Source organism: Chrysochloris asiatica, unplaced genomic scaffold, assembly GCF_000296735.1.
Source record: "Chrysochloris asiatica unplaced genomic scaffold, ChrAsi1.0 scaffold00114, whole genome shotgun sequence".
Lineage (NCBI taxonomy): Eukaryota > Metazoa > Chordata > Mammalia > Afrosoricida > Chrysochloridae > Chrysochloris > Chrysochloris asiatica.
This window is the reverse complement of record NW_006408632.1, coordinates 5,917,146-5,933,908: the sequence shown is the minus strand read 5'-3', so window position 1 is coordinate 5,933,908 and position 16,763 is coordinate 5,917,146. Positions and strand designations below refer to the sequence as shown.

General features: G+C 35.0%; 1 protein-coding gene across 1 annotated transcript in view; it reads left to right on the top strand.

Annotated features, from left to right (window-relative positions):
• FANCL (Fanconi anemia, complementation group L) overlaps positions 1-16,763 on the top strand; it is a 119,667-nt gene that overhangs the window by 78,553 nt on the left and 24,351 nt on the right. Inside the window, exon 10 of the mRNA XM_006868032.1 lies at positions 9,323-9,419. Coding sequence (XP_006868094.1) covers positions 9,323-9,419 — 97 coding nt within the window. The remainder of the gene's footprint in view (positions 1-9,322; positions 9,420-16,763) is intronic.

Here is a 16,763-nt window from a genome sequence, read left to right as displayed (position 1 = left end):
ATTGTTTAATAATTTCTGCAGTCTGTATGGTCACCTTTCTTTGGAATGGGCACAGATAGGGATCTCTTCCTGTCTATCTGCTAGGTAGCTGTTTTCTAAATGTCTTGGATAGCCAAATGAGTGCTTATCATCCTGTGTTAGTTTGTTGAAACATTTTAATTGGTATTCCGTCTATTCCTGGAGCCTTGCTTTTTTTCGCTAATATCTTTAATGCAGCTTGGACTTCTTCCTTCAATACCTTGGATTCTTGGTTCTATGTTATTTCCTGGAATGGTTGAGCATGGACCAATTATTTCATAGTTGTTACAGATTTAGAATGTGGCAGCAGAGAAGTTGTCTGCATGGGTTATATTAAACAAGGAACCAATGAATAAGAGTTTGTCTGTATGTGTGGAACATTGTCTGATGGAGTAAAAACATCCCTTTTCCATTTTATTGTGTGATTGAATTCTTAAATTAGGTGTAGTATACTGACACACTGAAAATACTGGGTTTCAGGACCTAGAGAGCTAAAGCTTAGATCTTAATTACACTGTTCCCATGCTAGAACTACTGCTTTGTGAGGTCCTAACAGAGCAATTTACTTGTTGTTTTGTCAAGTGCCCTCAAGTCAGTTCTAACTTATTGTGACCTTGTATAGGGTTTCCAAGGAGTTTGAATCACTGACCTTGTGGTCAGCTGTCCAGTGCTTATCCTACAGTGTCACAACTGGCTAGCTTCTTAATCTGAAATATCTTAAAAATAAGACACAATACTTAGCATAACAATTCAATTTAAATGGATCTTTAGAAATCGAATGAATTTCAATACTATGTCTATATTTTCTTTACATTCTGAATCATAATCAGGTATTTATTAATGTATTAATAATGTCTGATAATTATAATAAAATATTTATTTTAGGTAATGTAGACCTTGCTGTGTTTTAATTACATAATTTACATTTCAATTCTAAGAATAGGCATTATTAAAAAAAAGAGAGTATAAAGAAGAAGAAATATTTTATATATGATTGGAACCTTTTTCCCCCTTTTTCTGTATTTTTTTTTTTTTATAAATGTGACAATGAGAATTAATAGCTGATCATAAGTTGGATGTTGTAGTAGTTTCTGTGCTTGTTTCAGCTCCATGAAAATAGAAAGTTCTCTGGAAGGTAAGGTGATGGTTTGACAGCGCTACGCTATTTTGGATGTTATGCTGTTTCAGAAAAGTGACTAACTCCAAAAGGTGTTTTGATAGGTTTCTGCTAGCTTCTGCTTGTGTTGTTTTTCACAATGGCCCATCACAACAACAAGAATGAAATAGAGTTGTTGAAGTTTTACAGGATTTTCTCTTTGATTTTAAGAATATCTCAAAAGTTGAAAGTACCAAATACTTTGCTTTATAGGTATGCTGAGTATACATTCATTTTATCTAGAACAGCCTTAATTTATGTCTTTTGTTCTGGTCACTTTCATTCTCAGAGATGCCCCTGTTTTGGTGAAATGCATGTTCACCTCATTTATAGACTGTTGTTAAGTGCCATTGAGTAGGTTCCAACTCATAGTGACCATGTCTAGGTTTTCTGATGGGTGGCTGGTGGGTTTTAACCACTGACCTTGAGATTCAAACCGAGCTTGTGGTCTAGTGCATCGCCCTGCAGTGGTACACTATCGTATGATGGTGGTGGTTATGTGCTGTGGAGTCGGTTGCAACCCGGAGCCCCTGTATAGGATTTCCAAGGCTATAAATCTGTACAGGAGCAGAAAGTCTCATCTTTCTCCTGCAAAAGAATTGGTAGGTTTGAACTGCTGACCCTTGTGGTTAGCAGCCCACCTCGTAATCCACTACACAACCAGTGTTCGTAGTCTATTTTATAGTTTGTTTTAATGATCACACATCCCTAGATAATTCAGAGATTAAATGTTTCTAATGAGGGAGTTGATTCTATGCTTTTGTCCTTTTTTAGATAATATGTTACTTGTTTTGTTTTGTTTTGATTTTTAAATTAAGTCCATTATCTTGTTAAATCTATAGGGGATTAAATGGTGATTTTTTTCCTAATAAATAATGCATTTCAAAGAAATAAAACATATCAGGGGAAACAATTATAATTGTTTATGCTAAGTGAATTTCAATAAGTAGACCAGAGCTTCAGTTTTGATTTATTAATCCGGTGACCTTGGACAATAATTTTATCTCTCTGATCCACGTTTTCTCCGTTTTTCAAATTACGGTAATAATGCTGTAAAAAATTAAAAAGAAACATGTTAAATGACTTGTAAAGTTCCTTGAATAAAGTAGATTGAATAAAATAAGGTTTTTGAGCTACTAATTCACCCAGTAATGTCAAACTATATTTGAATTTTATAACAATTAATGCCATGAGGATCTCTGATAGCATAGTGGTTACGATTTGGGCTGCTAATCTCATGGTCAACAGTTTGAAACTACCAGTGGTTCCATGGGAGAAAGATTAGGCTTTCTGCTCCCGTAAATATTTATAGCCTCGGAAATACAGGGTCTCTATGAGTTGGAACCAACTCCATGGCACACAACCACCACCACCGCCAATTAGTGCATGATTTAATTATAACAATAAGTATAATATTTATTGTATTATATATAAAAAACATGCTAACAAGGATTATTTTTTTTTTATTCTATGCTACCTTTATAAACAAGGTGATTTAACCTCTTATATTAACCTAAATCACTGAGGTGTACTACACTTGATCTGGTAAACAAAGTGGTATTTTTTTTCTAAATTAGTAATGTCTCTAGTATCATTTTAAAATAGAATTTGCATTCTGCGTTTGCTTAAAATTTATACAAGCATCTAAAACTATGAACCTGTCTGATAACAACTTCGCTATAGTCATAGATACATAGAACATAGACATCTAAAGCATTCATGTTGCTTCCATAAAATCTTATTTGATTGGGAAACTGAAACCTGTTTAGAAAGGAGTAATGTGGGAGTTTAGAGTTCTGGTGTGGCACTACTGGCTAATGTGCTGGACTGCAGGGTCTGTTTGAACTCTGTGTTCAGTGGTTCAAACTTAACAGCTGCTCCTTGGAAACTCTATACAGGATTACTGTGGGTCGGAACTGACTCAATGGCACTCAATAACAACAACAATGTGGGAGTTTAGAGAAAGGCAAAATTCTTTGGGGCTGCAAATGATTAAGCAAGTCTCTTAGAGGAAGTGGGCGTTATGATAAGCTTTGGAACAATACAAAAAGGAGGGAATGGCGGAGGTAAAACTGTAGTGATGAAAATGTGGATTCATTTTGGATTTTGGAGTAGATTATTTGCTCACATAAGGGACTTTTATATTAGGGCCAGACAGTAAAGGGTCCTGACTGGTAGGCTAAGGATTCTTTAATGCAGGTGGTGTGACTTACTGTATTTTTGAGCAAGGGTTGCTATCATTAAAAAATCATATGGGAGGATTACTCTAGACACAGAACAGGACAGCTTGATGTACAGAGTACAGAATAAACAGGGGGAAAATACTAATTAGGGAAGTGGGGTTTTTTGTTTTTGTTTGAAAACTTTTTATTGTATATTGAGTGAAGGTTTTCAGAGCAGATCGTCAGTTTTATATTCAGTAATGATATACTTTATTTAGTTACAATGATTGCAATCCTGTCCATGTACTGTCAGTTAACAGTATTTACCTCTATTCACATGTGTTCTTGCTGTGTTTCCCTCTCCCTGTATCTCTCCTCTGCTGATCTCCCTTTTGTATGCTTAACTTCTCATCTTTCATGATGTTTGGGAAGGTTTCTTCTAACAACTCTTCAACAATTTTCTCTGTGTTTTTTATTTTATTTTATTTTGTAACTCCAGTCACCCACAAATTGGTCCTCTTCATGGTGTCTCACATAGCTTTTAGGCTTATTCAGATTTGTTCTTTTTTTTTAATTGTTCTTTTAGCATACTAGAATTGATGAGTTTATCTTCAAGCTCACTAATTTGGGCTTTCATTGCTTCAAGAAGACTCCTTTGCGCTTTCAATGTATTGTAAATTTCTGAAATCTTAGAATTAAACTTCTGGATTTCTAGTTTCAGGTATTGTTTGAAAATTTGCTTTTATTTTGCCTGTTTGTTCTTGTAGTGTTTTCCTGAATCCTTCTAAACTTTTTTTCTGTGTTGTCCTCATTTTCCTTGATCTTTCTGTCAGCCCTTTGAAAGTATCTAAATATCTTTCTTTTGAATTATTTTTCAGTTCCATTACTGTTTCTTCCTCAGAAATGTTTTCTGGCTCTTGTTTGTTTTGAGCCATTCTCTCTTGTTTCTTCATGCGAGCTAAAATTGTCTTTTGTCTCTGGGGACATTGTGGGGATGTTGTATTTGTATTCGATTGGTGATTGTTTGTTGATTTATTCTTTCACTCTCTCCAACTGTCTCCTTTCCTGTTGCCTGCATGAATCTGCTCTGCCAGACCACCTTCTGTTGCCAGAGGTTCTTACAAGATAGATGGTCATGCTGCATCTGACCTTCCGTTCACATGCCAATCTCTCTATCTCGCTGTTTCTGCTCAGTTTCTCCTCCCAGCGAACGCTCAATTTACTTGTCTAACCTTTCCTCTGAAGTTCAGGGTGCCCAAATTTTCATCTGTGACTGTTTCATTTGGTGTCTTATATCTTTGTTGTAGAGGGTCCATGTAATGCATTGCCTAGTTTGCCATCTTGCCAGAAGTTGGCCAGCGAGATGGTATTAAGTAATCTAGTATAAAGTAGAAAATAGAAACTTGGATGTGCTATTAAACATGAAAGTCTTTAGTCTGCCTTTTGGTGTTATTAACAGATAAATATGTCTAGATAAAGGAAATCAAAAGCTATCTTAGTTTGTTGGCCAAAATAAGTATAACGTTCTAAGAGGTTTAGAGTATATTTCTTTTGTTTACTCTGTACTGATAATAATACAGCAGCACCAATAACATCAAAAAACTCCTTTTTAAATGTTTAAATAACTTTATTCTCAAGCATAGAATTATTTTTACAAGGTAATTTATAAACAAATGTAGCAAATGATAAACAGCAAAATGGATTACCAAAGATATTTTATTGGTTTAGATTTTTTATTTATGATGTATATTTTCTTAATCAAGTTTTGAATATGCCTAGATAAGCAATAAATTCCTAAATTCCTTTTAAATATAAAATTTAAATAAATATTATTTCATGTACATTTGCTAGCAATGTTAGCATAATAACTTTTCAAAAATTTTAGTTTTCCTGTAGTGAAAGTTTTCTAAATTTATTACTTAAATGATTTGTTTATATTTTATTCAAGTGACTAAAAATTATTCCACCATAATGTCTGGAATGAGACATTATGGTGGAATAATAAGGAGGTTTAATAAGGCGGCAGGCCATTTGAAATAAACTTTCCTTCCCTTCAGTTTCCCTTTTTATTTTCCTTTAATAGCTTTTCTATAAACCTAAACTCTAAGATATCCTTTTTTTCAATGAAAAATAAATATAAAGATGATCAATTAGTTAGGGTACAGTCTAATCTGGTATAACGAAGTATATCCTAAATTCTTCACTTCAAACATGATAAAATTGTATTCATCTCTTAGTGAACAGTCAAGAGATAGACCCAGATAGTCAAGAGTAGGTCAGTGGCTCTGTGTTTTTCCATACAGGAGCCACTACACATGAGATTGTTTATATTTAAAGTAACTTAAATAACATGTAATGAAAATTCAGTGTCCATATTAGTTAAGTGGTTAGTAGCCACATGTGGCTGGTGGCTGCTATATGGAGACCATGAAGGGCTAGAGCACCTTTTTCATCAGAAGTTTCTGTTGGCCATCGCTGCACTAGTGTGCTGTTTTTTTCTGCATGGTCTTTGTTGGCTCATACTAGCCTGTCTGCATTCCAGTCCAAAAGAAGAGACCAAAAAAGAGAAATAGTAAGAGTTGAAGGCAAATAGGTTTTATTTATTTGTTTTTTTCGTATTTGTTACAAATGATTCACAAGATCCACATATCACTTCTACTTTCATCCTATTGACAAATTTAGTAAAATGAGGACACGTCATTGTGTGGGCTGCTGAGTGGAGTTGTACTTTACTAAAACTTGGTTTCAGACTCCCAATGAGATGGATTGGCCAAACAGCAGCATCGATGGACTCAAGTGTGGCAGCAATAGTGAGGTTGGCCCAGGATTTGGCAGTGTTTTGTTCTGCTGTGCATAAGGTCATTATGGGTTGGTACTGACTTGATGGCACCTAACAACAACAACAAGAAGATAGGATGAGGGATTCTATAACCACAAGGAGAAAGGTGATGATGGATAGATACTAGAGGACAGCTGGCAGTCTCGGTCGCATGTGCTTCAATTGTTGATGATAACATTAAGATTTCTTTCCATCCTCCAAAGTAGTAAGTAATCATAGGCAAAATGTTCCTTATTGAGATTAGAATGAAATAATAAACATTCTTATGGTATTATTTTAATTACTTAGTAAAGTGTTTCAAAATTTAGTTATTTTGACCGAGAGGCCAAAGTATGTCACTGCTTTTCTTTAATATATTGGTTCTATGCCCTAAACTTTGTGGGATGATAATAATCTTATGTTTGTGTAATGATGAACAGAAGACTAGAGCTAATGTTTACAAGGGTTATTCAAAAAGTTTGTAGACGAGTGGAATTAAAAGATAATGGAATTTCCCCACATGCTTTTTGAAGCCTCCTGGTAAATCCATTTTATTTCATACATGTTAAGTAATAATTTTGAACATTTTTTATTATGGGCAGACATGTGAAGTATGAAAAATACTAGTTGGTGATTTGGTTGTTCCTCTCTTCTCCCTTTTACCCGTTCTCTCTATTCTTTGCTTTCTCCATGTATACTATGAACAGACTTAATAACTGTTTAGGGCTTAGGATGAAAAGCAATCGTTTTCCACACCATTTCCTATTCCCAGGACTATTCTTTGAAAAAATCACATTGAAGTGTTACACAACTTCTACATTTCTAAATATTATTTCTGCACCCTAGTGAGGATGGTCCAGGATCAGGCAGTGTTTCGTTCTGCTGTGCATTAGGTCACTATGAGTCGGTGCTAACTTGATGGCACCTAACAACAACAACCAGTCTTTCTTGATTTATCACTCTTAGGAATTTTACACCTTTTAACTACTATAATAAGAAAGGGTTTAGCACATTTTCATCACTTTCTCTGTCCATTATTTTTATTGATTTTTTAGATAATATTTTAAAATCTTTTCTTTGTCCATTCAATGAAAGATGGTATCCCTTGATTCTCAAATTAGCAATTACAGGTATTTCATGTTCCAAGTCATCCTTCTCAGGTTGCCCTTGTGGTGTAGTTGGTTATACGTGGGGCTGCTAACCGCAAAGTTGTTGTTGTTGGTAAGTGCTATCAAGTTGGTTCCGACTCATAGTGATCCTGTATAGGGTTTCTGAGGAGCGGCTGGTGAGTTTGAACTGCTGATCTTGTGGTTCAAACCAACTTTATTGTTGAGCGCATATCCTACATCAGTACACCAATTTGAATCTATGGGAGAAAGTTGAGACTTTCTGCTTGTATAAGCATTTGTTGTTGTTAAGTGCTGTCGAGTCAGTTCCCACTCATAGTGGCCCTGTTTAGGGTTTCCAAGGAACGACTGGTGATCTTGAACCACTAACCTTGTGGTTCAGACTGACTTTGCAGTCCTGGACTCCATATAAAGATTTGCATCCTTGGAAATCCTCTATGAATTGGAATCAGCTCAATGACACACCACCACCACCACCACCACCACACCATTTCCCTCCTCATATCTTTGCCCATTCTCTGTTTCAATTTTTGTCATCTCTTTCTTTTAGCTGTAATAGTTAAATATGTTTACATTTGTTTTTGGAATTGTGATTGTTTTTTGTGGTTTGTGTATTGCTTTTGTGTATTGTTTTTTGTGGTTTGTGTATTGCTTTTGTGGTTTGTGTACATTTTTTAAATGACTGTCCAAATATTCACTGGGAACTCAATGTCACAGTAATTGCATATATTCATATATGTGAGTCATATTGATAATACATATGTTAAAGAAGAATGCTCTGATTTTTTTTGGATGAAGTATTTACACATATCTCTAAAAGTATAAAGATTAAAACTGTAGACAAGCATTGATATCTTTATGTGAATAACCATGTATGATAAAATGTTTACCTATTAATACTTATGGTTTGTTTTTACTTTTATTCTGTTATTAAAGATATATATCCTTTTCAGAGTTAGGTCTATTTTTTTCTTCACTACAAATTATTCTACAACTTCATTGTCCAGAATTTATTGAAATTGACCTATTTTTACCATTATACCTGGCCAATGACCAAACTGGTAGATAGTGATGGTTTAAAAAAAAAAAAAAAATTTTTTTTCTAGGTTAGAAAGCTAATGCTAGTTCTGAATGCTGATGGGCTCCACCACCAGTCTGGGCGATATGTTGTGTAATACCTTTAAACTACTGTTTATCTTTATAGGAGAATGGTATTGTAGAAATGTCAAAATTGTCCATATGCCCAGTTCACTGGTAAATATACTGCTAAATTTGAACCTTTTTTGTCAGTAGCCTATGCTACTCAAGAGACCATATATTTTCTGAATTATATATTTCAAAGGATATTGGTTTCCCTTGCAGAAAATCCATGCCCTTAGAACAACTTTAAGCCAAAACACCTATTCTTATGCTGTATGTTTAAAATATTAGTCGTCTCGAGAACATGCCCAGGTTAAGTAAGTGTCAGAGGCGATATATTGTGCAAAAAGAAAATTTATTGCTAGGAGACCAGTTGTACGTGCGCTTATACAGCATTTTCCTAAGACGATCAATTTGAGTATATGAACTAATATCAGCCCGCTTTGTGTACAGTAACGGTATTGATAATAAAGGAGAAGTTCATTGAAGAGAAAGACAAATAAAGGAAGCATAAAAATCTCATACTGTATGAAACTACAGAAATGGATGAAAGAGTTTGACAGGAAGTTTAATGTGTACATAAGTAGAGGCTGACAGGAACATGCTGTGTGTGCCAAAGGTTCTAGTGATGGAAAACCGAAACACAGTGCTCACTGACCACAGCATGAGCCTTAACACACATTGTAAATAATCCTGAGATCTATGACTGCATTAAGCACCAGGCTGGCATAGTAACAGCAGTAAATCTATAGCAGCAGAAATGGCTGGCATGCAGAAATTCCTCTGATTAATTTTTGTAATGGATTAATAGAAATATAGCAAATATTTTCATTTCAAGACCTATCATCCACCAACCCTAATGTGATTTTTTTTTTTTTTTTAAACTTGTTCCACTCTCTAGACTTGTGTATATGGATACTTACTTCAGCACCTTCAAGTTAAAAGCCAAAGATGCTTCTGGTAGAGAGCATCTAATCACTCTCAAGTTGAAGGCGAAGGTACGTGCTTCCTTAAACTGTTATTATGCTTAGGATATACACTATGTGGTGAACTCTAACATTTTCAGTGCAAAGAAATGCTGGTTACTTTAAAAAATACATATCTGAAGCTTTTTTAAAAAATTGATTTTGAAAAATCTCAAAGAATTTGTTCATCAGGTTTTCAAATGCGTATGTGAAATTTTATGTTATTATTTTAGTCTAAATGTGGTCAAAGTGTAGACTTTGTAGTAAAGGGATATTACAAGTAAGATTTGGCAGCCTCAAAGTAACAATGTGACTTTTGTAATATCTTGCTGTGGCACTGTGGGATAAGCACTGGACCATAAGGTCAGTTGGAACCACAAGGCTGATGGTTCAAACCCACCAGCCGCTCCTTGGAAACCCTATGCAGGGTTGCTATGAGTTAAAACCGAATTGATGGTACTTAACAACAACAACAACAACGCATAAAAAAAAGCTGGAAGCTTCCCCTGTCCCAAGTGAAGTTCTTCTTCAACACATACTGTGAAAATTACCTTTGTAGTACTTATTTCCAACCACTGCCTCCCACTTTTCCACTTGTCCTCCCGCTCCACACACACACATACACACAGGCATTGCTTTTTGTTATTTGATTGTCTTGGCTGAAGCTTTTTTGAAAATCAAGCTTCTATTTATAGAGTCCTTATACGCTAGTGATCTATAGCTACTCACTAATTTCGCTGGCACAAACTATGACTTTTCATCTTTATTTTTCAGCTCTAAATTTTGAATTTAGTGTAATAAGTAGAATAAGCAAGTTGAGCATATTAATCATTTACTTTGTAATCACAGGGGAAACATTAGAAGTTGAAGAAAACCAGGACATCCAACTTTTTTATTGTTCCTAGGCCTCATCAATCAGCTCTATTTCAGAAGATTGTAGTGATGAAAAGATCAATTGTGTTTGTCCTTTTTAAAAATGTGTCTGGCATTTAAGCTTTCCGCAAGAGAAAATTAATATATAAAGCTGTACTGGGTGACACAGAAAAGTTGATATTTTATAGTGCCTCTATATCAGACAAGTTGAGAAATGACTCATTCTCTCTTTCTCACACACAGAATGTTTAGTATAATTTTAAGAGCCATATGTGGTAAGTGTTAAAAAAAAAATTGGTAGGATAGAATCTAATTTGTAAAATTAGTTGCATAGCTGTATTTTCATTCTAATGAAAATGTTGTTATTTTCTTTTTTCGTTTTTAAAGATGTACTTTTTTTTAGATCTAGGAGAAATCCTCCCCAAAGGTCATATTCTGCCAGTGGCAAGGTCTCTGTAGTTTCCTGAAGAAGGCTGTGAAAAGCTACTTGTTTTTTATTTTGTACATTGAGAAAAGTTGCTTTGTTGCTATAAAATGCAAAATGAAAGATGTAAATACATGTCAATCCTGGGTTTTTTCTTTTTTTTTAAATAGCCTCTTTAAAAAAAAAATTTTTTTTTTTTAAACAATCTCTTCTTATAAAGGAGATAGTGCTTTGTGTCCACACTATCTTAAATACATTGCCAGGATTTTAGTACTAGTCTGGATTAATGATTTTTACGTTCTGAGCTGGTAGTATTGAATGGAAGAATATAGCTACAAGCATAGATAGTCCCTTCTGTCTACCTTTCCTTATAGTTTCTCCAGCTAGATACAGAGATACACTCTTAACACATGTCTGGGGAATATTTTCAACATTGAGGTTTTGCAGCATCTAATGCTATGAAACACTATTATGGAGGCCCTGGCAGGAGAGACATGAAAGCTCTATTTGAGTTATAAAGGAATTAGTTTGGAGTTTAGGGAGGGGGTAGGAGGGGAAGCTGTTTGAAAAAGAAATGGAAAAGGTAGTGTGAAACTGAATGGATCTTATGTAGGTATGCAGGACGATTTGTTAGAACCTTTAATTCTCCATTTAGTTTAGCTTTTATAGATGCCAGAGTTGTTTTTGAGGTATCATCTTCTTTTTCCCAGAAATATTTGGGCCTGAGATTGTTGGTGAAAAACAGTGACAGCTGAAATTCATGTTTAGAGTATATAATACAAATTTTCATCCAAACTGAATTTTAAGAGGAAAGCAAAATTTTAAAGCAAACCCTTAAAAGGACTTCTATAAACACACAGACCTTTATTTTATTTATTTATTTTGGTGAATTGTTTTATTTATTTATTTTGGTGAATAGTTTAAAATATGTGTTTGTTTTATTTTTCTGGAAAATACATACTCTCCAATTTTATCACTACTGTTCACCTTCTCCAAAAACCCACAAAGAAAACCATGTGAATTCAGACTAGACACTATTAAAAATAAATATGCAAATCAAAAAGAAACATGAGAATTTGTTTGTTCAGAGCTCTACTTTTATGCAATACTTAGCTGATTAGAAAACATCTTGAACTGTGGGATGGAATTATTATATTTTCTTTATAAAAGAAATGTCTGTGAACTTCCTCAGGTTTAGCCAGGAGCACCGCTTACCTCAAAAACAAATCCTAGATGTATCTGAAGTCAGACACTTTCTCTGACGGCTATTTTTGTAATCTGTTTCAAAAGATTGTGGACTCATGCACTGCATAACGTCTGTGTGCACAACTTCTGACCACATAATTGTCTGGTCGCATAAGGTTATAACGTTGCTGTCAAGAGCCATTGGTCAGTTCTGGCTCATAGTGACTCTGTACTGGGTTTCTGAGGCTATAAATCTTTTTGGGAGCAGAAAGCCTTATCTTTCTTCTACGAAATGACTGGTGGGCTTGAACCACCAACCAGGTGGTTCACAGTCCAGTGCTTATCCAACAGAGCCACTGTCCTCCCAAGGTTCTAATAGAGTTCAGAAATATACTAATCAGTGAATGAGACTTAGTGGATGCAAAGCTTCTGACATGCTGCATGTGCATCTAATGTCTGTTATATACAGAGCAGTTGCACTGCCAGGCAGATACTGATATTTTACTTAATGATCTCTAATACTTAGATCTTGATAGTAATAATAAACACCTATGCTGCTGCTTATATATGCACTGTACTGTACTTTTGATCTGAAAAGTTTAGCATATAGTGATGTATGCTTTGACTCCTGTGTAGCACATGTCTCTTGTAGCTTTATCTCTTTGTTCAATCTTCTTTCAAAAATAGTGGTGTGAAGTGCATCATGGCTCCCAAATGCAGCAAAACCAATACTAGTGATAGTGGTAGCAAAACACAAAGAAGTATCAATTTGGAAGTGAAACAAAAGGTTATTAAACAACATGTAGGTGGAAAATGATCCTCAAAAACAAAGAAAAAATCCTCCAAGTGTTACAGCATTGACTTCACTGAAAAGTATATGGCTAACGAAAATGCTAGAGGGGCCTATGTCAGATGTAGAGAAATTACTAAGGATATGGATTGAGGACCGGAAATAAAAGTGAATCCCGCTCAGCACAAAGCTTGGTAGAGAAACTTAAAGAAAAAGTAGGACCATGCTATGATATATTTCCAAAATGTCCAAATCACATCACATCCTATTTCACAGAATGTATTGTGAACGTTAAGTGATGTCTGACTGTATTAATGTTGGGTAGAAGCCTCACTGCTTAGATAGTCCAGTCATATCCAAAAACCCAAACTCATTGACATCCAGTGCATTCCGAGGCATAGCGACTCTGTATAGGGTTTCTGAGACTGTAAATCTTCACTAGAGCATAAAGCCTCTTCTTTCTCCCACAGATCTACTGGCGGGTATGAACTAATGACCTTGCAGTTGCAGTTAACAGTCCAGTGCTTTTCATAGAGTGCCACAATGGCTCGTTAATCACGCAATGTTGTTAGGTGCTGCTGAGTCAATCCCAACTCATAGCGACCCTGTATAGGTTTCTAAGGAGCAGCTGGTGGGTTTGAACCACCAACCTTGTGGCTAGTAGTCAAGTGCCTAATCATGTAGTACTATATCAGGACTCCTGATCACACAATGCTGTTGTTGTTGTTGTTGTTGTTGTTAAATGCCAGCAATTCAGTTCTGACCCATAACGACCCTGTATAGGGTTTTCAAGGAGTAACTGGGGAGCTTGAACTACCAACCTTGTGGTTCAAACTGAGTTTGCAGTCCAGTGCATTAACCCACAGCACCACACAATCACACAATAGGATAGGCTAAACTTGTCCTTAGAATAAAATGCTGTACAATATAAAGGGCTCTGTGTGTGACAAAAACGGATACCTTATAATATTTAATAATCACATTCATTTACAGTTACTGAATTGATTAAATTTGTTCAAGTAAGATTTGGAGAAGTATCTTGTAATTTAAAATACTGTGGTGCTGTAGGATAAGCACTGGACTGCTAATGCAAAGTAGGTGTTCAAACATGCTGGCTGCTTCTTGAAAACTCTACATAGGGTCGCTGTGAGTCAGAACCATCTCCATGGCACATAACAACTACAACAACATGTTTAAGATTAATATTCCTATATATGGAGGTTTCGTTATTGCTATCAGATTTCTAAAGTAAAAATTTTGGCAGATAATCTTTAGTGGTATTATGTATAGTTATGTACTTTACTATTGCTAAAGTTGAAACACTGTAGTCAGTTATTTATATTCTAGTTCAGGGAAACTTCAGAAAATGTATATTTAGGATGCTGCTTGATATTTTAATAATTCATGATTAGTCATATAGAAATGATTTTTTGTTTTGTTTTTACTCTGTAAAATTATATAAGGTTCATTATACTTATTAACATTCATTGGACTCAAGCATAGCAATGATTGTGAGGTTGGCACAGGACTGAGCAGTGTTTCATTCTGTTGTGCATCGAGTCACTATGAGCTGGTACCATCTCCACGGCACCTCTGACAACAACACACTCATTAAATCGATCCTGTATGTGTAAAAAACAAGTGCCATTTGTTCATTTGACTTACTAGATATACAATAAGGCCACCTGCATATTTATCAGTCAACTTTATCATATGCATATTTGTATTATATATAATTGTACTATAATTAATATATTTGAAAGACATCGTTACAGAAATTGCATAGTGGGCTCATGTTTGTGAGATTGTCTGTGTTACAAACGGCTTTTTCATTTAATTAATCATGCACCTCTTTCCGAATCATTACACATGGTAACATTCACTATACTGAGTTTTCCTCAAATGTAGGCTCTTTCTCTTTCAGCATAATGATGCTTTACTTGGTAGAACTACTCCAAATAAAGTAAGCATTTCATTCCTTGCATGCTTTCTAGATTGATGATTTGCTTAAGTTAGAAAGCTGATTTTGTTCAGGGTCAGCAAACCCAAACCCATGGCCATCAAGTTGAATCTAATTCGTAGGTTTTCTTGGCTGCGTGGCACTGTGGATTATTGCGCTGGACTGCAAAGTCTGTTTGAACTGCAAGATTGGCGGTTCTAGCTCACCAGTCTCTCCTTGAAAACCCTATATAAGGTTGCTGTGAGTCAGAACCAGCTTAACGGCACTTAACAACAACAACAATCTTTACAGAGGTAGATCACCAAGTCTTTTTTCCACAACACTGCTGTGAGTTCCAGCTGCCAACATTTTGGATAGGAGTCTAGCACAAACACAAAGTGAACTAATGTTCCGTTTTTCACCTATGTAGGCTTTTAATGTACATTGTTATTTTTCTTGTATTTTGGAGGAAAAAGAGAATATCTAATCCCCCTAGTTAAATTCCATCATTTTTATATATGAAACAGTCAGAAATGTTAAGTGACTTGTCTTGAGACCAAACAAGTCGGGAGCTACAGAAAGCCTAGGTCTCTGTCTGTTCAGACTGTGAGATAACCAGTACTATATATAAAAGTACCATTCAAATAGTTTTTTTATGGGATTGTACCAGTTACGCTCTGAAGTATATCATTTGCTATTTTGAATTGTCTGGATAGTGCTCCCTCCTTTAACCTCAGCCTGACCTTTCTTTGCCTCTCAGAATTAAGCATTTATTTTTATAATTTTTTTTTTTTTTTTTTTTTTTTATGTATTTGCCTTTATGTTATCAGTTCTATGTGGCAAGCTATTTATTAGTCAAGGGGTATATTGACGACAAGTTTCATTTTGGCCAAGGGATCATTATAGCTAATTGTTAATTCTTTTAAAAGCAGTGGCTTTAAATGGGCTGATGATTGTTAAATTCTACAGAGGTAGTTTTTGTATTCTCTTTTGCTCACCCAGCAAAGTACTGAAAAATATGAGGCTGACAAAATGAAAAGCTTAAAACTTGTGAGCATTTTGTCAAATCAGATAAAGAAGCTTTTTTAAAGTGAATTTTCTTTCAGTACATTTAACTTTTTAATGGGAAAATGAGTATTTTTAAACTACATGTGACTCTGAAGAATTCTAGAATTGACTATTAAAGAAATTAGCTACTATATTTCTCTAATGAGAGCATCGATTTTAAGAAAAACAAAACACCAAAACTACCTTTTGTGTTTGTTAACATAGAAGCATGGTTTGTCCTCCAGATGTGTCAAAGATGTACCTTTATTGTTGCTGTTAAGTGCTGTCCAGTCGGTTTTGACTCATAGTGACCCAGTGTAGGGTTCCCAAGGAGCAGCTGGTAGGTTTGAATCACCACCCTTGTGGGTTAGCAGTTCAGTGATTACCCTATAATAGTGTCAAACCAGGTTTGCCCTAATGATTGTGTTAAAGATTTAATTTTTTGAAGACTGTGTTTTACATAACTAGTAGAATTAATTTTTCATTTAAAAACTTCAAAAAGATACTTTCCTCCATAAAAGTATTTGTAAGTTTTATTCTTGTTTTTCCTTAATAAGCCAAAAGACATTTCATTGTTTCTTTGCCTTCTTGTTAAAAACAATTGCATTAAAATGGAAAATCATTCTTTTGATTTATAATTGCATGTGTTCACTTTTGAATAATTTTTTATTCTTTCAATAGAAGTTGTTAAGTGCCATCGAGTCGGTTCCGACTCATAGTGACACTGCATAGGGTTTCTAAGGCATTAAATCTTCCCAAAATCAGAAGGTCTCATCTTTCTCAACGGAATGACTGTTGAGCTCGAACCGTGGACCTTGTAGTATGAAGTCCAGCGCTCCCCTTTTAAGAGATACTGCTTATTTAAACAGTTAGTGAGGCCATTTGACGTCACATTTAGAACTGGAAGAAGGAATTTAAATATCAACTAGGTAGGCTTCTCACTGGAAAGAAAAGGAACTCATCTTTCTCAACACTGACTGCCTTGCCACCCCCAAAGCACCAAATGTTGTGCCCTCTGAGCATAACTAGCTTGTATCATCACTATGATAGTAGATTCAAAATGATGCTTGATATCATTGAATTTATAAAAATGTTTTCCTAATATATTTGCTTTTTCTA